The sequence below is a fragment of the Triturus cristatus genome, chromosome 1_1 (assembly GCF_964204655.1).
Source record: "Triturus cristatus chromosome 1_1, aTriCri1.1, whole genome shotgun sequence".
In the NCBI taxonomy this organism is placed as follows: Eukaryota; Metazoa; Chordata; class Amphibia; order Caudata; family Salamandridae; genus Triturus; species Triturus cristatus.
In genome coordinates, this window is record NC_140579.1 from 128,295,354 (window position 1) to 128,322,655 (window position 27,302).

Genomic DNA, 27,302 nt, shown 5'->3' on the forward strand with positions numbered 1-27,302 from the left:
TAAGGGCACTGCTATCACACCACAGCATACAGTACCTTGTACCCTCTCTCAGGGTACTGCTATCACACCACAGCACACAGTACCTTGTACCCTCTCTCCCGGCACTGCTATCACCCCACAGGACACAGTACCTTGAACCCTCGCTCAGTTCAAAACTACCACCCCACAGCAAACAGTACCTTGTATTCTCTCTCAGGGCAATGGTATCACACCACAGCACACAGTACCTTGTACCCTCTCTCAGGGCACTGCTATCATACCACAGCACACAATACCTTTGGCCCTTTCTCAAGGTACAGCTATTAACCCACAGGACACAGTACCTTGTACCCTCTCTCAAGGAACTGCTATCAGCACAGCACACAGTGGCTTGTACCCTCTCTCAAGGCACTGCTATCACCCCACAGGACATAGTACCTTGTACCCTCGCTCAGTTCACAGCTATCACACCACAGCACACAGTACCTTGTATTTTCTCTCAGGGCACTGCTATCACACCACAGCACACAGTACCTTGTACCCTCTCTCGAGGTACTGCGATCACAGCACAGAACACATTACCTTGTACCCTCTCTCAGGGCTCAGCTTTTAGCACAGCACACAATACCTTGTGCCCTCTCTTAGGGCACTGCTATCAGCACAGCACACAGTACCTTGTACCCTCTCTCAGGGCACTGCTATCACACCCGATAACACAGTACCTTGTACATTCTGTCAGGGCACTGCTATCACACTGCAGCACACATTACTTTGTACGCTCTCTCAGGGCACTGCTATCACACCACAGCACACAGTACCTTGTACCCTCTCTCAGGTCACTTCTATCACACCACAGCACACAGTACCTTGTACCCTCTCTTAGGGCACTGCTATCACACCACAGCACACAGTATCTTGTATCCTCTCTCAGGGCACTGCTATCACATCACTGTACCTTGTACCCTCTCTCAGAGCACTGCTATCACACTACAGCACACAGTGCCTTGTACCCTCTCTCACGGCACTGCTATCACACCACAGCACACAGTGCCTTGTACCCTCTCTCAGGGCACAGCTATCACACCACAGCACACAGTACCTTGTTCCCTCTCTCGCGGCACTGGTATCACACCACAGCACACAGTGCCTTGTACCCTCTCTCAGGGCATTGCTATCACCCCACAGGACACAGAACATTGTACCTTCGCTCACTTCACAGCTATCACACCACAGCACAAAGTACCTTGTACCCTCTCTCAGGGCACTGCCATCACACCACAACACACAGTACCTTGTACCCCCTCTCAGGGCACTGTCAGCAGAGCACACAGTACATTGTACCCTCTCTCATGGCACTGCTATCATCCACAGCACATAGTACCTTGTACCTTCTCTCAGGGCACTGATATCACAAGACAACACACAATACCTTTGGCCCTTTCTCAGGGTACAGCTATTAAACTATAGGGCACAGTACCTTGTATCCTCTCTCAGTGCACTGCTATCACACCACAGTACACAGTGCCTTGTACCCTCTCTCAGGGCACTGCTATCACACCACAGCACACAGTACCTTGTACCCTCGCTCAGTTCACAGCTATCACCCCACAGCACACAGTACCTTGTATTCTCTCTCAGGGCACTGCTATCACACCACAGCACACAGTCCCTTCTACCCTCTAAGGGCACTGCTTTCACACCACAGCACACAGTACCTTGTACCCTCTCTCAGGGTACTGCTATCACACCACAACACACAGTACCTTGTATCCTCTCTCACGGCACAGCTATCACCCCACAGGACACAGTACCTTGAACCCTCGCCCAGTTCAAAACTACCACCCCACAGCAAACAGTACCTTGTATTCTCTCTCAGGGCAATGATATCACACCACAGCACACAGTCCCTTGTACCCTCTAAGGGCACTGCTATCACACCACAGCATACAGTACCTTGTACCCTCTCTCAGGGTACTGCTATCACACCACAGCACACAGTACCTTGTACCCTCTCTCCCGGCACTGCTATCACCCCACAGGACACAGTACCTTGAACCCTCGCTCAGTTCAAAACTACCACCCCACAGCAAACAGTACCTTGTATTCTCTCTCAGGGCAATGGTATCACACCACAGCACACAGTACCTTGTACCCTCTCTCAGGGCACTGCTATCATACCACAGCACACAATACCTTTGGCCCTTTCTCAAGGTACAGCTATTAACCCACAGGACACAGTACCTTGTACCCTCTCTCAAGGAACTGCTATCAGCACAGCACACAGTGGCTTGTACCCTCTCTCAAGGCACTGCTATCACCCCACAGGACATAGTACCTTGTACCCTCGCTCAGTTCACAGCTATCACACCACAGCACACAGTACCTTGTATTTTCTCTCAGGGCACTGCTATCACACCACAGCACACAGTACCTTGTACCCTCTCTCGAGGTACTGCGATCACAGAACACATTACCTTGTACCCTCTCTCAGGGCTCAGCTTTCAGCATAGCACACAGTACCTTGTACCCTCTCTCACGGCACTGCTATCAGCACAGCACACAGTACCTTGTACCCTGTCTCGGGCCCCTGCTATCACACCAAAGCACACAGTACCCTGTATCCTCTCTCAGAGCAGTGCTATCACCCTACACGACATAGTTCCTTGTACCCTCTCTCAGGGTACTACTATCACAACACAGCACACAGTACCTTGTATCCTCCCTCAAGGCACTGCTATCAGCACAGCACACAATACCTTGTGCCCTCTCTTAGGGCACTGCTATCAGCACAGCACACAGTACCTTGTACCCTCTCTCAGGGCACTGCTATCACACCACATAACACAGTACCTTGTACATTCTGTCAGGGCACTGCTATCACACTGCAGCACACATTACTTTGTACGCTCTCTCAGGGCACTGCTATCACACCACAGCACACAGTACCTTGTACCCTCTCTCAGGTCACTTCTATCACACCACAGCACACAGTACCTTGTACCCTCTCTTAGGGCACTCCTATCACACCACAGCACACAGTTTCTTGTACCCTCTCTCAGGGCACTGCTATCACATCACAGTACCTTGTACCCTCTCTCAGGGCACTGCCATCACACCACAGCACACTGTACCTTGTACCCTCTCTCAGAGCACTGCTATCACACCACAGCACACAGTGCCTTGTACCCTCTCTCACGGCACTGCTATCACACCACAGCACACAGTGCCTTGTACCCTCTCTCAGGGCACAGCTATCACACCACAGCACACAGTACCTTGTTCCCTCTCTCGCGGCACTGGTATCACACCACAGCACACAGTGCCTTGTACCCTCTCTCAGGGCATTGCTATCACCCCACAGGACACAGAACATTGTACCTTCGCTCACTTCACAGCTATCACACCACAGCACAAAGTACCTTGTACCCTCTCTCAGGGCACTGCCATCACACCACAACACACAGTACCTTGTACCCCCTCTCAGGGCACTGTCAGCAGAGCACACAGTACATTGTACCCTCTCTCATGGCACTGCTATCATCCACAGCACATAGTACCTTGTACCTTCTCTCAGGGCACTGATATCACAAGACAACACACAATACCTTTGGCCCTTTCTCAGGGTACAGCTATTAAACTATAGGGCACAGTACCTTGTATCCTCTCTCAGTGCACTGCTATCACACCACAGTACACAGTACCTTGTACCCTCTCTCAGGGCACTGCTATCACACCACAGCACACAGTACCTTGTACCCTCGCTCAGTTCACAGCTATTACCCCACAGCACACAGTACCTTGTATTCTCTCTCAGGGCACTGCTATCACACCACAGCACACAGTCCCTTCTACCCTCTAAGGGCACTGCTTTCACACCACAGCACACAGTACCTTGTACCCTCTCTCAGGGTACTGCTATCACACCACAACACACAGTACTTTGTATCCTCTCTCACAGCACAGCTATCACCCCACAGGACACAGTACCTTGAACCCTCGCCCAGTTCAAAACTACCACCCCACAGCAAACAGTACCTTGTATTCTCTTTCAGGGCAATGATATCACACCACAGCACACAGTCCCTTGTACCCTCTAAGGGCACTGCTATCACACCACAGCATACAGTACCTTGTACCCTCTCTCAGGGTACTGCTATCACACCACAGCACACAGTACCTTGTACCCTCTCTCCCGGCACTGCTATCACCCCACAGGACACAGTACCTTGAACCCTCGCTCAGTTCAAAACTACCACCCCACAGCAAACAGTACCTTGTATTCTCTCTCAGGGCAATGGTATCACACCACAGCACACAGTACCTTGCACCCTCTCTCAGGGCACTGCTATCATACCACAGCACACAATACCTTTGGCCCTTTCTCAAGGTACAGCTATTAACCCACAGGACACAGTACCTTGTACCCTCTCTCAAGGAACTGCTATCAGCACAGCACACAGTGGCTTGTACCCTCTCTCAAGGCACTGCTATCACCCCACAGGACATAGTACCTTGTACCCTCGCTCAGTTCACAGCTATCACACCACAGCACACAGTACCTTGTATTTTCTCTCAGGGCACTGCTATCACACCACAGCACACAGTACCTTGTACCCTCTCTCGAGGTACTGCGATCACAGAACACATTACCTTGTACCCTCTCTCAGGGCTCAGCTTTCAGCATAGCACACAGTACCTTGTACCCTCTCTCACGGCACTGCTATCAGCACAGCACACAGTACCTTGTACCCTGTCTCGGGCCCCTGCTATCACACCAAAGCACACAGTACCTTGTATCCTCTCTCAGAGCAGTGCTATCACCCTACACAACATAGTTCCTTGTACCCTCTCTCAGGGTACTACTATCACAACACAGCACAGAGTACCTTGTATCCTCCCTCAAGGCACTGCTATCAGCACAGCACACAATACCTTGTGCCCTCTCTTAGGGCACTGCTATCAGCACAGCACACAGTACCTTGTACCCTCTCTCAGGGCACTGCTATCACACCACATAACACAGTACCTTGTACATTCTGTCAGGGCACTGCTATCACACTGCAGCACACATTACTTTGTACGCTCTCTCAGGGCACTGCTATCACACCACAGCACACAGTACCTTGTACCCTCTCTCAGGTCACTTCTATCACACCACAGCACACAGTACCTTGTACCCTCTCTTAGGGCACTCCTATCACACCACAGCACACAGTTTCTTGTACCCTCTCTCAGGGCACTGCTATCACATCACAGTACCTTGTACCCTCTCTCAGGGCACTGCCATCACACCACAGCACACTGTACCTTGTACCCTCTCTCAGAGCACTGCTATCACACTACAGCACACAGTGCCTTGTACCCTCTCTCACGGCACTGCTATCACACCACAGCACACAGTGCCTTGTACCCTCTCTCAGGGCACAGCTATCACACCACAGCACACAGTACCTTGTTCCCTCTCTCGCGGCACTGGTATCACACCACAGCACACAGTGCCTTGTACCCTCTCTCAGGGCATTGCTATCACCCCACAGGACACAGAACATTGTACCTTCGCTCACTTCACAGCTATCACACCACAGCACAAAGTACCTTGTACCCTCTCTCAGGGCACTGCCATCACACCACAACACACAGTACCTTGTACCCCCTCTCAGGGCACTGTCAGCAGAGCACACAGTACATTGTACCCTCTCTCATGGCACTACTATCATCCACAGCACATAGTACCGTGTACCTTCTCTCAGGGCACTGATATCACAAGACAACACACAATACCTTTGACCCTTTCTCAGGGTACAGCTATTAACCTACAGGGCACAGTACCTTGTATCCTCTCTCAGGGCACTGCTATCACACCACAGTACACAGTACCTTGTATCCTCTCTCAGGGCACTGCTATCACACCACAGCATATACTACCTTGTACCCTCTCTCAGGGCACTGCTATCACACCACAGCACACAGTACCTTGTACCCTCGCTCAGTTCACAGCTATCACCCCACAGCACACAGTACCTTGTATTCTCTCTCAGGGCACTGCTATCACACCACAGCACACAGTCCCTTGTACCCTCTCTCAGGGTACTGCTATCCCACCACAGCACACAGTACCTTGTACCCTCTCTCACAGCACTGCTGTCACCCCACAGGACACAGTACCTTGAACCCTCGCTCAGTTCAAAACTACCACCCCACAGCAAACAGTACCTTGTATTCTCTCTCAGGGCAATGGTATCACATCACAGCACACAGTACCTTGCACCCTCTCTCAGGGCACTGCTATCACACCACAGCACACAATACCTTTGGCCCTTTCTCAGGGTACAGCTATTAACCCACAGGACACAGTACCTTGTACCTTCTCTCAGGGCACTGCTATCAGCAGAGCACATAGTACCTTGTATCCTCTCTCAGGGTACTGCTATCACACCACAGCACACAGCAGCTTGTACCCTTGCTCAGTTCACAGCTATCACACCACAGCACACAGTACCTTGTATTCTCTCTCAGGGCACTGCTATCACACCACAGCACATAGTACCTTGTACCCTCTAAGGGCACTGCTATCACACCACAGCACACAGTGCATTGTATCCTCTCTCAGGTTACTGCTATCACACCACAGCACACAGTACCTTGTACCCTCTCTCAGGGCTCAGCTTTCAGGACACCACACAGTACCTTGTACCCTCTCTCACGGCACTGCTATCAGCACAGCACACAGTACCTTGTATCCTCTCTCGGGGCCCTGCTATCACACCAAAGCACACAGTACCTTATATCCTCTCTCAGGGCACTGCTATCACCCCAAAGGACATAGTTCCTTGTACCCACTCCCAGGGCACATCTATCACACCATAGCACACAGTACCTTCCACCCTCTCTCAGGGCTTAGCTTTTAGCACAGCACACAGTACCTTGTACCCTCTCTCAAGGCACTGCTATCAGCACAGCACACAGTGGCTTGTACCCTGTCTCAAGGCACTGCTATCACCCCACAGGACATAGTTCCTTGTACCCTCTCTCAGGGCACAGCTATCACAACACAGGACATAGTTCCTTGTATCCTCTCTCAGGGCACTGCTATCAGACCGCAGCACACAGTACCTTGTACCCTCTCTCAGGGCACTGCTATCACACCATAACACACAGTACCCAGTACCATCTCAAGGTACTACTATCACACCACAGCACACAGTACCTTGTACCCTCTCACAGGGCACTGCTATCACACCACAGCACACAGTACCTTCTGCCCTCTGTCAGGGCACTGCTATCACAACATAGCACACAGTACCTTGTACCCTCTCTCAGGGCACTGTTATCATCACAGCACAAAATACTGTGTACCCTCTCTTAGGGCACTGGTATCAGCACAGCACACAGTACCTTGTACCCTCTCTCAGGGCACTGCTATCAGCACAGCACACAATACCTTGTACCGTCTCTCAGGGCACTGCTATCAGCACAGCACACAATACTGTGTACCCTCTCTTAGGGTACTGGGATCAGCACAGCACACAGTACTCTGTACCCTCTCTCAGGGCACTGCTATCACACTACAGCACACACTACCTTGTACATTCTCTCAGGCCACTTCTATCACACCACAGCACACAGTACCTTGTACCCTCTCTCAGGGCACTGCTATCACACCATAACACACAGTACCCCACACCATCTCAAGGTACTACTATCAAACCACAGCACACAGTACCTTGTACCCTCTCTCAGGGCACTGCTATCACACCACAGCACACAGTACCCTGTATTCTCTCTCAGGGCACTGCTATCAGACCACAGCACATAGTAACTTGTACCCTCTAAGGGCACTGCTATCACACCACAGCACACAGTACCTTGTACCCTCTCTTAGGTTACTGCTATCACACCACAGCACACAGTACCTTGTACCCTCTCTCAGGGCTCAGCGTTCAGCACAGCACACAGTACCTTGTACCCTCTCTCACGGCACTGCTATCAGCACAGCACACAGTACCTTGTATCCTCTCTCGGGGCCCTGCTATCACACCAAAGCACACAGTACCTTATATCCTCTCTCAGGGCACTGCTATCACCCCACAGGACATAGTTCCTTGTACCCACTCCCAGGGCACAGCTATCACACCATAGCACACAGTACCTTCCACCATCTCTCAGGGCTCAGCTTTCAGCACAGCACACAGTACCTTGTACCCTGTCTCAAGGCACTGCTATCAGCACAGCACACAGCACACATTGTCTTGTACCCTCTCTCAGGGCACTGCTATCACACCACAGCACACAGTACCTTGTGTCCTTTCTCAGGGCACTGCTATCACACCACAGCACAAAGGAACTTTTACCCTCTCTCAGGGCACTGCTATCAGCACAGCACACAATACAGTGTACCCTCTCTTAGGGCACTGGTATCAGCAGAGCACACAGTACCTTGTACCCTCTCTCAGGTTACTGCTATCACACCACAGCACACAGTACCTTATACCCTCTCTCAGGGCTCAGCGTTCAGCACAGCACACAGTACCGTGTACCCTCTCTCACGGCACTGCTATCAGCACAGCACACAGTACCTTGTATCCTCTCTCGGGGCCCTGCTATCACACCAAAGCACACAGTACCTTATATCCTCTCTCAGGGCACTGCTATCACCCCACAGGACATAGTTCCTTGTACCCACTCCCAGGGCACAGCTATCACACCATAGCACACAGTACCTTCCACCATCTCTCAGAGCACTGCTATCACACTACAGCACACAGCAACTTATACCCTCTCCCAGGGCAGTGCTATCACACTACAGCATGCTCTACCTTGTACCCTCTCTCAGGGCACTGCTATCACACTATAACACACAGTACCTTGTACCCTCTCTTAGGGCACTGCTATCGCACAACAGCACACAGTACCTTGTACCCTCTCTCAGGGCACTGCTATCACCCCACAGGACACAGTACCTTGTACTCTTGCTCAGTTCGCAGCTATCACATCACAGGACACAGTACCCTGTATTCTCTCTCAGGGCACTGCTATCACACCACAGCACATAGTACCTTGTACCCTCTAAGGGCACTGCTATCACACAACAGCTCACAGTACCTTGTACCCTCTCTCAGGTTACTGCTATCACACCACAGCACACAGTACCTTGTACCCTCTCTCAGGGCACTGCTATCAGCACAGCACACAAAACTGTGTACCCTCTCTTAGGGCACGGGTATCAGCATCGCACACAGTACCTTTTACCCTCTCTCAGGGCACTGCAATCAGCACAGCACACAATACCTTGTACCCTCTCTCAGGGCACTGCTATCTGCACAGCACACACTACTGTGTACCCTCTCTCAGGGCACTGCTATCACCCCACAGGACATAGTTCCTTGTACCCACTCCCAGGGCACAGCTATCACACCACAGCACACAGTACCTTCTGCCCTCTGTCAGGGCACTGCTATCACAACATAGCACACAGTACATTGTGCCCTTTCCCAGGGCACTGCTATCACACCACAGCACACAGTACCTTGTACCCTCTCTCAGGGCACTGTTATCATCACAGCACAAAATACTGTGTACCCTCTCTTAGGGCACTGGTATCAGCACAGCACACAGTACCTTGTACCCTCTCTCAGGGCACTGCTATCAGCACAGCACACAATACCTTGTACCGTCTCTCAGGGCACTGCTATCAGCACAGCACACAATACTGTGTACCCTCTCTTAGGGCACTGGTATCAGCACAGCACACAGTACTCTGTACCCTCTCTCAGGGCACTGCTATCACACTACAGCACACACTACCTTGTACATTCTCTCAGGCCACTTCTATCACACCACAGCACACAGTACCTTGTACCCTCTCTCAGGGCACTGCTATCACACCATAACACACAGTACCCCACACCATCTCAAGGTACTACTATCAAACCACAGCACACAGTACCTTGTACCCTCTCTCAGGGCACTGCTATCACACCACAGCACACAGTACCCTGTATTCTCTCTCAGGGCACTGCTATCAGACCACAGCACATAGTAACTTGTACCCTCTAAGGGCACTGCTATCACACCACAGCACACAGTACCTTGTACCCTCTCTTAGGTTACTGCTATCACACCACAGCACACAGTACCTTGTACCCTCTCTCAGGGCTCAGCGTTCAGCACAGCACACAGTACCTTGTACCCTCTCTCACGGCACTGCTATCAGCACAGCACACAGTACCTTGTATCCTCTCTCGGGGCCCTGCTATCACACCAAAGCACACAGTACCTTATATCCTCTCTCAGGGCACTGCTATCACCCCACAGGACATAGTTCCTTGTACCCACTCCCAGGGCACAGCTATCACACCATAGCCTACAGTACCTTCCACCATCTCTCAGGGCTCAGCTTTCAGCACAGCACACAGTACCTTGTACCCTGTCTCAAGGCACTGCTATCAGCACAGCACACAGCACACATTGTCTTGTACCCTCTCTCGGGGCACTGCTATCACACCACAGCACATAGTACCTTGTGTCCTTTCTCAGGGCACTGCTATCACACCACAGCACAAAGGAACTTTTACCCTCTCTCAGGGCACTGCTATCAGCACAGCACACAATACAGTGTACCCTCTCTTAGGGCACTGGTATCAGCAGAGCACACAGTACCTTGTACCCTCTCTCAGGTTACTGCTATCACACCACAGCACACAGTACCTTGTACCCTCTCTCAGGGCTCAGCGTTCAGCACAGCACACAGTACCTTGTACCCTCTCTCACGGCACTGCTATCAGCACAGCACACAGTACCTTGTATCCTCTCTCGGGGCCCTGCTATCACACCAAAGCACACAGTACCTTATATCCTCTCTCAGGGCACTGCTATCACCCCACAGGACATAGTTCCTTGTACCCACTCCCAGGGCACAGCTATCACACCATAGCACACAGTACCTTCCACCATCTCTCAGAGCACTGCTATCACACTACAGCACACAGCAACTTATACCCTCTCCCAGGGCACTGCTATCACACTACAGCATGCTCTACCTTGTACCCTCTCTCAGGGCACTGCTATCACACTATAACACACAGTACCTTGTACCCTCTCTTAGGGCACTGCTATCGCACAACAGCACACAGTACCTTGTACCCTCTCTCAGGGCACTGCTATCACCCCACAGGACACAGTACCTTGTACTCTTGCTCAGTTCGCAGCTATCACATCACAGCACACAGTACCCTGTATTCTCTCTCAGAGCACTGCTATCACACCACAGCACATAGTACCTTGTACCCTCTAAGGGCACTGCTATCACACAACAGCACACAGTACCTTGTACCCTCTCTCAGGTTACTGCTATCACACCACAGCACACAGTACCTTGTACCCTCTCTTAGGGCACTGCTATCAGCACAGCACACAAAACTGTGTACCCTCTCTTAGGGCACGGGTATCAGCATCGCACACAGTACCTTGTACCCTCTCTCAGGGCACTGCAATCAGCACAGCACACAATACCTTGTACCCTCTCTCAGGGCACTGCTATCTGCACAGCACACACTACTGTGTACCCTCTCTCAGGGCACTGCTATCACCCCACAGGACATAGTTCCTTGTACCCACTTCCAGGGCACAGCTATCACACCATAGCACACAGTACCTTCCACCATCTCTCAGGGCACTGCTATCACACCATAGCACACAGTATCTTGTGCCCTTTCTCAGGGCACTGCTATAACACCACAGCACACAGTACCTTGTACCCTCTCTCAGGGCACTGCTATCAGCACAGCACACAAAACTGTGTACCCTCTCTTAGGGCACTGCTATCAGCACAGCACACAAAACTGTGTACCCTCTCTCAGGGCACAGCTATCACAACACAGGACATAATTCCTTGTACCCTCTCTCAGGGCACTGCTATCAGCACAGCACACAGTACCTTGTACCCTCTTTCGGGCACTGCTATCACACCACAGCACACAGTGCCTTGTACCCTCTCTCAGGGCTCTGCTATCACACCATAACACACAGTACCCCGTACCATCTCAAGGTACTACTATCACACCACAGCACACAGTACCTTGTACCCTCTCACAGGGCACTGCTATCACACCTCAGTACACATTACCTTCTGCCCTCTGTCAGGGCACTGCTATCACACCATAGCACACAGTACCTTGTACCCTCTCTCAGGGCACTGCTATCACCCCACAGGATACAGTACCTTTTACTCTTGCTCAGTTCGCAGCTATCACACCACAGCACACAGTACCCTGTATTCTCTCTCAGGGCACTGCTATCACACCACAGCACATAGTACCTTGTACCCTCTAAGAGCACTGCTATCACGCCACAGCACACAGTACTTTGTACCCTCTCGCAGGTTACTGCTATCCCACCACAGCACACAGTACCTTGTACCCTCTCTCATGGCACTGCTATCAGCACAGCACACAGTACCTTGTATCCTCTCTCGGGGCCCTGCTATCAAACCAAAGCACACAGTACCTTCCACCCTCTCTCAGGGCTCAGCTTTCAGCACAGCACACAGTACCTTGTACCCTGTCTCAAGGCACTTCTATCAGCACAGCACACAGCACACATTGTCTTGTACCCTCTAAAGGCACTGCTATCACCCCACAGGACATAGTTCTTTGTACCCTCTCTCAGGGCACAGCTATCACAACACAGGACATAGTTCCTTGTACCCTCTCTCAGGGCACTGCTATCACACCATAGCACACAGTACCTTGTACCCTCTCTCAGGGCACTGCTATCACACCATAACACACAGTACCCCGTACCATCTCAAGGTACTACTATCACACCACAGCACACAGTACCTTGTACCCTCTCACAGGGCACTGCTATCACACCACAGCACACATTACCTTCTGCCCTCTGTCAGGGCACTGCTATCACACCATAGCACACAGTACCTTTTGCCCTTTCTCAGGGCACTGCTATCACACCACAGCACACAGTACCTTGTACCCTCTCTCAGGGCACTGCTATCAGCACAGCACACAAAACTGTGTACCCTCTCTTAGGGCACGGGTATCAGCACCGCACACAGTACCTTGTACCCTCTCTCAGGGCACTGCTATCAGCACAGCACACAATACCTTGTACCCTCTCTCAGGGCACTGCTATCTGCACAGCACACAATACTGTGTACCCTCTCTTAGGGCACTGGTATCAGCACAGCACACAGTACCTTGTACCCTCTCTCAGGGCACTGCTATCACACCACATAACACAGTACCTTGTACATTCTCTCAGGCCACTTCTATCACAGCACAGAACACAGTACTTTGTACCCTCTCTCAGGGCACTGCTATCACACCACAGCACACAGTGTCTTGTACCCTCTCTCAGGGCACTGCTATCTCACCATAACACACAGTACCCCATACCATCTCAAGGTACTACTATCACACCACAGCACACAGTACCTTGTACCCTCTCTCAGGGCACTGCTATCACACCACAGCACACAGCACCTTGTACCCTCTCTCAGGGCACTGCTATCAGCACAGCACACAATACAGTGTATCCTCTCTTAGGGCACTGGTATCAGCACAGCACACAGTACCTTGTACCCTCTCTCAGGGCACTGCTATCACACCACATAACACAGTACCTTGTACATTCTCTCAGGCCACTTCTATCACACCACAGAACACAGTACCTTGTACCCTCTCTCAGGGCACTGCTATCAGAACCACAGCACACAGTACCTTGAACCCTCTCTCAGGGTACTGCTATCAGACCACAGCACACAGCACCTTGTATCCTCCTTAAAGGCACTGCTATCAGCATAGCACACAATACCTTGTACCCTCTCTTAGGGCACTACTATCACACCACATAACACAGAACCTTGTACATTCTCTCAGGCCACTTCTATCACACCAAAGCACACAGTATCTTGTACCCTCTCTCAGAGCACTGCTATCACACTACAACACACAGCAACTTGTACCCTCTCCCAGGGCACTGCTATCACACTACAGCATGCTCTACCTTGTACCCTCTCTCAGGGCACTGCTATCGCACAACAGCACACAGTACCTTGTACCCTCTCAGGGCACTGCTATCACACCATAGCACACAGTACCTTGTACCCTCTCTCAGGGCACTGCTATCACACCATAGCACACAGTACCTTGTACCCCCTCTTAGGGCACTGCTATCGCACAACAGCACACAGTACCTTGTACCCTCTCTCAGGGCACTGCTACTATACCACAGGACACAGTGACTTGTACCCTCTCTCAGGGCACTGCCATCACACCACAGCACACAGTACCTTGTACCCTCTCCCAGGGCACTGTCAGCACAGCACACAGTACATTGTACCCTCTCTCATGGCACTGCTATCACACCACAGCACACAGTAGCTTGTACCCTCTCTCAGGGCACTGCTATCACACTACAGCACACTGTACCTTGTACCCTCCCTTAGGGCACTGCTACACACTATAACACACAGTACCTCATACCCTCTCAGGGCACTGATATCACACCACAGCACACAGTACCTTGTACCCTCTCTCATGGCACTGCTATCACACCACAGAACACAGTACCTTGTACCCTCTCTCCGGGCACTTCTATCACACCAAAGCACACAGTGCCTTGCACCCTCTCTCAGGGCACAGCTATCACACCAAAGCACACAGTACCTTGTACCCTCTCTCAGGGCACTGACATCACACCACAGCACACAGTACCTTGCACCCTCTCTCAGGGCACTGTCAGCACAGCACACAGTACATTGTACCCTCTCTCAGGGCACTGCTATCACACCACAGCACACAGTGTCTTGTACCCTCTCTCAGGGCACTGCTATCACACCACATAACACAGTACCTTGTACATTCTCTCAGGCCACTTCTATCACAGCACAGAACACAGTACTTTGTACCCTCTCTCAGGGCACTGCTATCACACCACAGCACACAGTGTCTTGTACCCTCTCTCAGGGCACTGCTATCTCACCATAACACACAGTACCCCATACCATCTCAAGGTACTACTATCACACCACAGCACACAGTACCTTGTACCCTCTCTCAGGGCACTGCTATCACACCACAGCACACAGCACCTTGTACCCTCTCTCAGGGCACTGCTATCAGCACAGCACACAATACAGTGTATCCTCTCTTAGGGCACTGGTATCAGCACAGCACACAGTACCTTGTACCCTCTCTCAGGGCACTGCTATCACACCACATAACACAGTACCTTGTACATTCTCTCAGGCCACTTCTCTCACACCACAGAACACAGTACCTTGTACCCTCTCTCAGGGCACTGCTATCAGAACCACAGCACACAGTACCTTGAACCCTCTCTAAGGGTACTGCTATCAGACCACAGCACACAGTACCTTGTATCCTCCTTAAAGGCACTACTATCAGCATAGCACACAATACCTTGTACCCTCTCTTAGGGCACTACCATCACACCACATAACATAGAACCTTGTACATTCTCTCAGGCCACTTCTATCACACCAAAGCACACAGTATCTTGTACCCTCTCTCAGAGCACTGCTATCACACTACAGCACACAGCAACTTGTACCCTCTCCCAGGGCACTGCTATCACACTACAGCATGCTCTACCTTGTACCCTCTCTCAGGGCACTGCTATCACACTATAACACACGGTACCCCATACCCTCTCAGGGCACTGCTATCACACCACAGCACACAGTACCTTGTACCCTCTCTCAGGGCACTGCTATCACACCATAGCACACAGTACCTTGTACCCCCTCTTAGGGCACTGCTATCGCACAACAGCACACAGTACCTTGTACCCTCTCTCAGGGCACTGCTACTATACCACAGGACACAGTGACTTGTACCCTCTCTCAGGGCACTGCCATCACACCACAGCACACAGTACCTTGTACCCTCTCCCAGGGCACTGTCAGCACAGCACACAGTACATTGTACCCTCTCTCATGGCACTGCTATCACACCACAGCACACAGTAGCTTGTACCCTCTCTCAGGGCACTGCTATCACACTACAGCACACTGTACCTTGTACCCTCCCTCAGGGCACTGCTACACACTATAACACACAGTACCTCATACCCTCTCAGGGCACTGATATCACACCACAGCACACAGTACCTTGTACCCTCTCTCATGGCACTGCTATCACACCACAGAACACAGTACCTTGTACCCTCTCTCCGGGCACTTCTATCACACCAAAGCACACAGTGCCTTGCACCCTCTCTCAGGGCACAGCTATCACACCAAAGCACACAGTACCTTGTACCCTCTCTCAGGGCACTGACATCACACCACAGCACACAGTACCTTGCACCCTCTCTCAGGGCACTGTCAGCACAGCACACAGTACATTGTACCCTCTCTCATGGCACTGCTATCACACCACAGCACACAGTAGCTTGTACCCTCTCTCAGGGCACTGCTATTATACCATAGCACACAGTACCTTGTACCCTCTCTTAGGCCACTGCTATCGCACCACAGCACGCAGTACCTTGTACCCTCTCTCAGGGCATTGCTATCATACCACAGCACACAGTACCTTGTACCCTCTCTCAGGGCACTGCATCACACCACAGCACACCGTACCTTGCACCCTCTCTCAGGGCACTGTCAGCACAGCACACAGTACATTGTACCCTCTCTCATGGCACTGCTATCATCCACAGCACACAGTTCCTTGTACCTTCTCTCAGGGCACAGCTATCACACCACAGCACACAATACCTTTGTCCCTTTCTCAGGGTACAGCTATTAACCCACAGGACACAGTACCTTGTACCCTCTCTCAGGGCACTGTTATGACACCACAGCACACAGTAGCTTGTAACCTCTCTCAGGGCACTGCTATCATACCATAGCACACAGTACCTTGTACCCTCTCTTAGGGCACTGCTATCACACCACAGCACACAGTACCGTGTACCCTCTCCCAGGGCACTGCTATTATACCACAGCACACAGTACCTTGTACCCTCTCTCAGGGCACTGCCATCACACCACATCACACAGTACCTTGTACCCTCTCTCAGGGCACTGTCAGGACAGCACACAGTACATTGTACCCTCTCTCATGGCACTGCCATCACACCACAGCACACAGTACCTTGCACCCTCTCTCAGGGCACTGTCAGCACAGCACACATTACATTGTACCCTCTCTCATGGCACTGCTATCATCCACAGCACACAGTACCTTTTACTTTCTATCAGGACACAGCTATCACACCACAGCACACAGTGCCTTGGACCCTCTCTCAGGGCACTACTATCACCCCACAGGACACAGAACCTTGTACCCTCGCTCTGTTCACAACAATCACACCACAGCACACAGTACCTTGTACCCTCTCTCACGGCACTGCTATCACACCACAGCACACAGTGCCGTGTACCCTCTCTCAGGGCACTGCCATCACACCACAGCACACAGTACCTTGCATCCTCTCTCAGGGCACTGTCAGCACAGCACACAGTACATTGTACCCTCTCTCATGACCCTGCTATCACACCACAGCACACAGTAGATTGTACCCTCTTTCAGGGCAGTGCTATTATACCATAGCACACAGTACCTTGTACCCTCTCTTAGGGCACTGCTATCGCACCACAGCACACAGTACCTTGTACCCTCTCTCAGGGCATTGCTATCATACCACCGCACACATTACCTTCTGCCCTCTGTCAGGGCACTGCATCACACCATAGCACACAGTACCTTGCACCCTCTCTCAGGGCACTGTCAGCACAGCACACAGTACATTGTACCCTCTCTCATGGCACTGCTATCATCCACAGCACACAGTTCCTTGTACCTTCTCTCAGGGCACAGCTATCACACCACAGCACACAATACCTTTGTCCCTTTCTCAGGGTACAGCTATTAACCCACAGGACACAGTACCTTGTACCCTCTCTCAGGGCACTTTTATGACACCACAGCACACAGTAGCTTGTAACCTCTCTCAGGGCACTGCTATCGCACCACAGCACACAGTACCTTGTACCCTCTCTCAGGGCAGTGCTATTATACCATAGCACACAGTACCTTGTACCCTCTCTTAGGGCACTGCTATCGCACCACAGCACACAGTACCTTGTACCCTCTCTCAGGGCATTGCTATCATACCACCGCACACATTACCTTCTGCCCTCTGTCAGGGCACTGCTATCACACCATAGCACACAGTACCTTGCACCCTCTCTCAGGGCACTGTCAGCACAGCACACAGTACATTGTACCCTCTCTCATGGCACTGCCATCACACCACAGCACACAGTACCTTTCACCCTCTCTCAGGGCACTGTCGGCACAGCACACATTACATTGTACCCTCTCTCATGGCACTGCTATCATCCACAGGACACAGTACCTTATACCCTCTCTCAGGTCACTGTTATGACACCACAGCACACAGTAGCTTGTAACCTCTCTCAGGGCACTGCTATCATACCATAGCACACAGTACCTTGTACCCTCTCTTAGGGCACTGCTATCGCACCACAGTACCTTGTACCCTCTCCCAGGGCACTGCTATTATACCACAGCACACAGCACACAGTACCTTGTACCCTCTCTCAGGGCACTGCCATCACACCACAGCACACAGTACCTTGTACCCTCTCTCAGGGCACTGTCAGGACAGCACACAGTACATTGTACCCTCTCTCATGGCACTGCAATCACACCACAGCACACAGTACCTTGCACCCTCTCTCAGGGCACTGTCAGCACAGCACACATTACATTGTACCCTTTCTCATGGCACTGCTATCATCCACAGCACACAGTACCTTTTACCTTCTCTCAGGGCACAGCTATCACACCACAGCACACAATACCTTTGGCCCTTTCTCAGGGTATAGCTATTAACCCACAGGACACAGTACCTTGTACCCTCTCCCAGGGCACTGTTATCAGCACAGCACACAGTACCTTGAATCCTCTCTCAGGGCACTGCTATCACACCACAGCACACAGTACTGTGTATCCTCTCTCAGAGCACTGGTATTACACCAAAGCATACAGCACCGTGTACCCTCTCTGAGGGTACTGCTATCACACCACAGCACACAGTACCTTGTACCCTCTCTGAGGGTACTGCTATCACACCACTGCACACAGTACTGTGTACTCTCTCTCAGGGCTCAGCTTTCAGCACAGCACACAGTGCCTTGTACCCTCTCTCACGGCACTGCTATCAGCACAGCACACAGTACCTTGTACCCTCTCTCGGGCCCTGCTATCGCACCACAGCACACAGTACCTTGTACCCTCTCTCAGGGCACTGCTATCAGCACAGCACACAGTACCTTGTACCCGCTCATGGCACTGTTATCACACCACAGGACACAGTACCGTGTACCCTCTCTCAGGGCACAGCTAACACACCACAGGACATAGTTTCTTGTACCCTCTCTCAGGGCACAGCTATCACACCACAGCACACAGTACCATGTACCCTCTCTCAGGGATCAGCTTTCAGCACAGCGCACAGTACCTTGTACCCTCTCAGGGCACTGCTATGACACCACAGGACACAGTACCTTGTACCCTCTCTCAGGGCACTGTCAGGACAGCACACAGTACATTGTACCCTCTCTCATGGCACTGCCATCACACCACAGCACACAGTACCTTGCACCCTCTCTTAGGGCACTGTCAGCACAGCACACATTACATTGTACCCTTTCTCATGGCACTGCTATCATCCACAGCACACAGTACCTTTTACCTTCTCTCAGGGCACAGCTATCACACCACAGCACACAATACCTTTGGCCCTTTCTCAGGGTACAGCTATTAACCCACAGGACACAGTACCTTGTACCCTCTCCCAGGGCACTGTTATCAGCACAGCACACAGTACCTTGAATCCTCTCTCATGGCACTGCTTCCACACCACAGCACACAGTACTGTACTGTGTATCCTCTCTCAGAGCACTGGTATTACACCAAAGCATACAGTACCGTGTACCCTCTCTGAGGGTACTGCTATCACACCACAGCACACAGTACCTTGTACCCTCTCTGAGGGTACTGCTATCACACCACTGCACACAGTACCGTGTACTCTCTCTCAGGGCTTAGCTTTCAGCACAGCACACAGTGCCTTGTACCCTCTCTCACGGCACTGCTATCAGCACAGCACACAGTACCTTGTACCCTCTCTCGGGCCCTGCTATCACACCACAGCACACAGTACCTTGTACCCTCTCTCAGGGCACTGCTATCAGCACAGCACACAGTACCTTGTACCCGCTCAGGGCACTGTTAGCACACCACAGGACACAGTACCGTGTACCCTCTCTCAGGGCACAGCTAACACACCACAGGACATAGTTTCTTGTACCCTCTCTCAGGGCACAGCTATCACACCACAGCACACAGTACCATGTACCCTCTCTCAGGGATCAGCTTTCAGCACAGCGCACAGTACCTTTTACCATCTCAGGGCACTGCTATCACACCACAGGACACAGTACCTTGTACCCTCTCTCAGGGCACTGTCAGGACAGCACACAGTACATTGTACCCTCTCTCATGGCACTGCCATCACACCACAGCACACAGTACCTTGCACCCTCTCTTAGGGCACTGTCAGCACAGCACACATTACATTGTACCCTTTCTCATGGCACTGCTATCATCCACAGCACACAGTACCTTTTACCTTCTCTCAGGGCACAGCTATCACACCACAGCACACAATAACTTTGGCCCTTTCTCAGGGTACAGCTATTAACCCACAGGACACAGTACCTCGTACCCTCTCCCAGGGCACTGTTATCAGCACAGCACATAGTACCTTGAATCCTCTCTCAGGGCACTGCTATCACACCACAGCACACAGTACCGTGTATCCTCTCTCAGAGCACTGGTATTACACCAAAGCATACAGTACCTTGTACCCTCTCTGATGGTACTGCTATCACACCACTGCACACAGTACCGTGTACCCTCTCTCAGGGCTCAGCTTTCAGCACAGCACACAGTGCCTTGTACCCTCTCTCAAGGCACTGCTATCAGCACAGCACACAGTACCTTGTACCCTCTCTCGGGCCCTGCTATCACACCACAGCACACAGTACCTTGTACCCTCTCTCAGGGCACTGCTAACAGCACAGCACACAGTACCTTGTACCCGCTCAGGGCACTGTTATCACACCACAGGACACAGTACCGTGTACCCTCTCTCAGGGCACAGCTAACACACCACAGGACATAGTTTCTTGTACCCTCTCTCAGGGCACAGCTATCACACCACAGCACATAGTACCATGTACCCTCTCTCAGGGATCAGCTTTCAGCACAGCGCACAGTACCTTGTACCCTCTCAGGGCACTGCTATCACACCACAGGACACAGTACCTTGTACCCTCTCTCAGGGCACTGCGCTCACACAACAGCTCAAAGTAAAAAACTGCACTTTGCAACCTTTCTGAAGGCACCGCTATCAGAGTACACCCCATAGTATACTCAGTGCTTTACAGATTCCATCTTGTACCCTCTCTCAGGGGATCGCTATCAGAGTCCACCCCACAGTATACTCAGTGCTTTACAGCTTCCATCTTGTACCCTTTCTGAAGGCATCGCTATCAGAGTACACCCCAGAATATACTCAGTGCTTTGCAGCTTCCATCTTGCACCCTCTCTGAAGGCATCGCTATCAGAGTACACCCCAGAATATACTCAGTGCTTTACAGCTTCCATCTTGCACCCTCTCTGAAGGCACCGCTATCAGAGGATACACCACGGTATACTCAGTGCTTTACAGCTTCCATCTTGTACCCTCTCTGAAGGCACCGCTATCAGAGTACACCCCACGGTATACTAAGTGCTATACAGCTTCCATCTTGTACCCTTTCTGAAGGCACCTCTATCAGAGTACACCCCGCAGTATACTCAGTGCTTTACAGCTTCCATCTCGTACCCTTTCTGAAGGCACCGCTATCCGAGTACACCCCACGGTATACTAAGTGCTATACAGCTTCCATCTTGCACCCTTTCAGAAGGCATCGCTATCAGAGTACACCCCAGAATATACTCACTGCTTTACAGCTTCCATCTTGCACCCTTTCTGACGGCACCGCTATCAGAGGATACACCACGGTATACTCAGTGCTTTACAGCTTCCATCTTGTACCCTCTCTGAAGGCACCACTATCAGAGTACACCCCACGGTATACTAAGTGCTTTACAGCTTACATCTTGTACCCTTTCTGAAGGCACCGCTATCCGAGTACACCACTCGGTATACTAAGTGCTATACAGCTTCCATCTTGTACGCTTTCTGAAGGCACCGCTATCAGAGTACTCCCCACAGTACACTCAGTGCTTTACACCTTCCACATTGTCCTGGAGTTCCTCACATCTCACTGGAACCTGCTCCAGGAAGGCACAGGGTGTTTCAGCTAAGCAGCCTACCAGAATGGTTGAAACATGGAGGCCAATTTCATTGGCCGAAGACTAGTCAATCTGATTGGTAAAACACCAAACTGTTACAATTCTGGGCAGTTTTAAGATTATTTAGACAAGCTGAGGGTAGGGGCTGTCAAAATCCGCACATGGCAAATATAGTATTTTGAGTAGAGCGTGTCAGTGCAAAGAATCAAGGAGAGCTTCCCTCTATACTCCTCACCAAGGAATACATTCCTATAAACGCATTAAATCATAAAGGTTCAGCAATTTACAATGTAATCACACAACAATGTTCAAAGCAGTGAGCACATGAAGAGAGATCCAACGTCCAATCGTTTTTCTTTCTTGTTCAAAGGCCATTCTTTATTAAATTTTCATTAAAATCTCAAAAGATCATAGCCGACGCGTTTCGTCTCACACTGAGACTTCTTCAGGGCTCATTCAAGTACACAAGACGCATTCAGTAATTGAAACAGAATCTCATGGTTCCCAGGATCAGAAAAGTTTTTACACAGCACTTGTGTCCATAATTACGGCTTGGTGACCGGCAGTATGTTCGTTCAACAGTTTCTCAGCAAAGGAAAAAAAAGAGAAGTTGAGAAACTGTTGAACGAACATGCTGCCGGTCACCAAGCCGTAATTATGGACACAAGTACTGTGTTAAAACTCATCTGATCCTGGGAACCATGAGATTCTGTTACAATTACTGAAAGCGTCTTGTGTACTTGAATGAGCCCTGAAGAAGTCTCAGTGTGAGACGAAATGCGTCGGCTATGATCTTTTGAGATTTTAATGAAAATTTAATAAAGAACGGCCTTTGAACAAAAAAGAAAAACAATTGGACTTTGGATCTCTCTTCATGTGCTCACTGCCTTGTACATTTGTGTGTGATTACATTGTAAAGTGCTGAACCTTTATGATTGAATACAGTTCTAAGATTAGTTTATGCATTGGGGGTTGGAGATTGAGTATGAAATAGTGCAGTCAATGACCCTGCAACTGCAATGCATTGACAAGGAAATACCTGCTCCACCAACCTTTGAGGAAAGGAGACAGGCCTCCAAGCATGGATGAGTCCCCACCCCTACTCGAAGTGGCAGATGGTATTCAACTGCATCACTGTGTATAAATTAAGAAGTGATGGTACCTCCCAATCACAGTATCAAATTGAATCCACTCACCTGATGTTTTCTTCCTTGAGTAGATAACCCAAATGACAGCAGCGAGCAGTCCAACACCAACGAGGGCTCCAATTGCGCCTCCGATAACTACCCCCATTGGAGGAGATTTCTCTTCTGTGGGAGAGAGACAGACCAGAGCAGAGTTACTGGGCAGAAATCACTTCAAAGATATGATTTAAAATGTGATATCACTAAAGGCTGCCAGGCACGAAGATCTCTGTGAGTTTTAACACATTTGCCGAGGCACACATAAGCTGTAATGAACCAGAAAAGCTGGTTTCCACAATTTGTAAGAACGTATCAAAATTGGAGTCCATTAGTCGCTTCAAATTTTTTGCTTGCATGTTTCTTTATTGTATCTTCTTTCAAAATCCAAATATGTGATCTCTGTGAGTAAAGGATCAGAGAGAGCTGCGCCCTAACCTGGGACCAGAGGTCTGATCCTACTACAGCCCAAAAGATACTCGGTGCTCTGTAACCCTTCGTACTGCAGTCCTATCACACCACAGCCCACGGTATACTCACTGCTTTGTAGCCTTCGAGGCCATGGTTTACTCCACACTTTATCCTCTCAGGGCGCTGCTATCACCAGAGCCCACATTAGACCCAGCAGTGCCACACAGCACTATCACCCCAATGCCCATGGTACCCTCCGTGCTTTGTAGCTTTCCTCAAGATACTGTTAAACCACCACTGGCCACACTTTACTCACTGCACTGGCCACTTTCTACACCCTCACACCCAAGCCCCCATCCCCTACTTCTGACTGGCTCCATCATTAATGGCTTCAGCCAGGGCAGCCAGGTAAAAAGCGTCTGGCATAAGGCTGGCTTTCTGTATCAGCTGCTGTCATGGGGCAAGGGCCCTGGTGACAATTGAAGAGGTGAACCTCCAGATAAAGAGCGAGAAGGCCAAACTGGCATCTTCCCTGTATCAATTCTCCAGCGTGGAATTCTTCTCTATTCACAGAATTCTGTTATCAAGTGGTTGGGTCCAGATATTCCTGGCTCAGTAAAACTGTTTCATCTTTCGATTCCTTTCACCAGGGAGATGGGGAGGAGGGAGAGGAAGGAGTTAAGGTGTGAATGTGGAAGAGTTACAAGTCACAAAAGGAAGGGAAAAGGTTAGCCTATAAGCATCTTTACGGAGTATGTAGTGCTGTAGATGCACGTGCTCTGCATACTCCTGCCATCTAGTTTTCGGCTCACACGCATGGAAGTTGTTTTTCTTTGAAGAAGGTTTTAGAGTCACAAGATTTTCTGTGACTCCACCCTTTGTCCACAATGTGAATGGGCACAGGCTCCATCTTGGATTTTGCCTTTCACACAGGGGATGAGAATGTGGACGATTCTGAGTTTGAGGTCAGTAGATCGCCAGACCCAGAGTGGTGCAGCGTTTACAGTGCACCCCCGCGGTCTGACCACTGTATTTTTCTTTTTTGGTGGTTGGACTGCCATTGAACCACCGCAACCGCGGGGGATCTGTGATCTCTCTGCAGTGGCGGGGTGGACAGAGGCCATAATATGCTGGCAGTGCAGCTGCTGCACCGCCAAGTATATTATGAGTTTCCTCACCGCTACAGCTTTCATGGTGGTGAGCCTGTCATTAAAACTGTGGTGGTGAGAAAACTAAGGGGGCCCTGCAGGGCCCCCCTGGTGCCTCAGGGACATGGGGATGCATGCAGTGGGGCACATGGTGTGCCCCCCTGTCTGCATGTACGCCCAGTTCCTGCAAGGCATGGACTTAACAGTCCATACCATCCAGGAACTTGCTTTGGCGTTCCCACTGCAGCACCTTTTTAATAGGCACTGCCGTGGGAATGCCAAATGACTGACTCCCCGCCAGACAACGAGGTAACTCATAATCTGGTAGGCGGCCGGCTGTGAGCTTTGGCAGTGTGGGAGCGGAGCGGTGCGTGCCACCCCGCTGCCACACTGCCAAAGTTCATACCCAGGGAAGGGGGACCAAGAGAAGCGTTGGTTGTGGTGTCCTGTCCGATGTCTGCTTGATCCCCGTCCTTGAAAGGACTGGGGTGGCTGTTGTGGGGGTAGATGGATCTGATGTTTTCTGGAACTCATTGTGACTCTGCTTCCCTAAAGCATTTGAGGGCAGAGCCAGCCTTGTGACCAAACAGGCGGGACCTGTTCAAAGACATATCTGAAAGGGATGCCTGCACATTTCCAGAAAAGGCAATGGATCGCATCCATGCATGTCAGCGAAGCATCACTCTAGTGCACATCCCGTGCCCAGAACAATCAATAATGTTAAGGCAAGCCCTAATTTGGTTGGATCCATTGCGGACGCCTAGAAGATTTATCCTCTTTCTAAGAGCCTCCCTACCTTTCCAGAGCTTTCTGCCATCAAGTGCTTTCTCTCTCCAGTTTTGCCTGATGGAGGTGCCCTTGAAGACCACGCCACACTCTGTTGGGGGCTCTGCCCCGGGTAGCCGCTGTCTCTCCATCTTAGCCTCTATCCTGGATAGGCTCAATCAGAACGACCTTTAGGATTCCCCTCCACTCGTTCCCACGGAACTCCACATCTTTGTGACCCTGCTCTCAGCAGTTCAGCTTCCTAACCATACGTAAGCCGCCGGCAAAAACTCTCCTCGTCTCATTGGAGCACTGCTTTTCTTGGATGTATTGTCAGCCACCTACATCTGTGCTTCTTGGCTGACCGATTCACTCCCATCTGAGAGCTGATATATAGTGAACCCCTGGACCCCATCGAGTTTCAGTGACTATTCAGCTCCGGTGCTTTTTGTCCCCTGTTTGTGTCATACACTTCCTGTTGGACTGAATTTGTTGTGTGCCTTGAAGAAGGTGACGGCTAGGGATCTAAACTTTTCACCGAAACGCGAATCGGCCCTGAGCTTGACGGAAACTAAAAATTGTTATAAATGGAATAAGGCTACAGAACTGGTTTCTCCATTTAAAACTTTCCATTATATATTTATACCATCTGTGCAGATATATAGAGAGGTTGGATTTACCAGCTATCCTTCAACCCTTTGCTACGTCATACTGAGTTACCTGATCCCTGACCTGGGTTCAAGCCAAATGATTCGGACACCCCTTGGCGCCTCTGTATAAAAAGAACTACATATTCCCTCTCTCTCCCAAATTCAGTTTCCTGTCGCTCTCGTCCTGTGATTTTTTTTAACTGCATGATTGCGATAGTGAGCTAGTAGCTTGAATGGACCGGTTGTGTGCCTGATGGTTTAGATTGGGCGTGGATGAAAGTTATTTTATGGTTTTTTGTGGTTTACTTTGACCAACGGGGGATGATTTGCTTTTTCATTGTCATCATGTATTTATTTACACTCTTTGATTATTGTGCCAGGTCTGAATATGTATAAATGTTTGTAGATATTGTACATTTGCACGTTGTATCTTGAAGAGAAAAACAGTCCTATTTCGATGAAACTGGACTTCACATATAAAACAATTTTTTGTCCTTAATAAAGTCTTATATATATTTTGTTCACTGGTTACCTACCTTATGCCTGTATGCATCTAAATGTACGTTTGACCATGTTATATGTTAGGCTATTTTGTTTTCCCCAGCTGAGAGACCCATCCTAGACTATTTAGAGACACTTAGCGCTCCCATATACTATAGGCAGGTGACACTGTGCTCCTTCCTCTTGGAAGGTTGTTGTGTTCCAGGCCTAAATACACACTTGGTG

At 50.5% G+C, this 27,302-nt stretch overlaps 1 protein-coding gene across 2 annotated transcripts in view; it reads right to left on the reverse strand.

Annotated features, from left to right (window-relative positions):
* LOC146869771 (class I histocompatibility antigen, Gogo-C*0203 alpha chain-like) overlaps nucleotides 1-27,302 on the reverse strand; it is a 320,615-nt gene that overhangs the window by 49,757 nt on the left and 243,556 nt on the right. For both annotated transcript variants that reach the window (XM_085614990.1, XM_085615000.1), the window contains exon 5: nucleotides 23,618-23,731. In XM_085614990.1, the coding sequence (XP_085471116.1) occupies nucleotides 23,618-23,731 (114 nt within the window). The remainder of the gene's footprint in view (nucleotides 1-23,617; nucleotides 23,732-27,302) is intronic.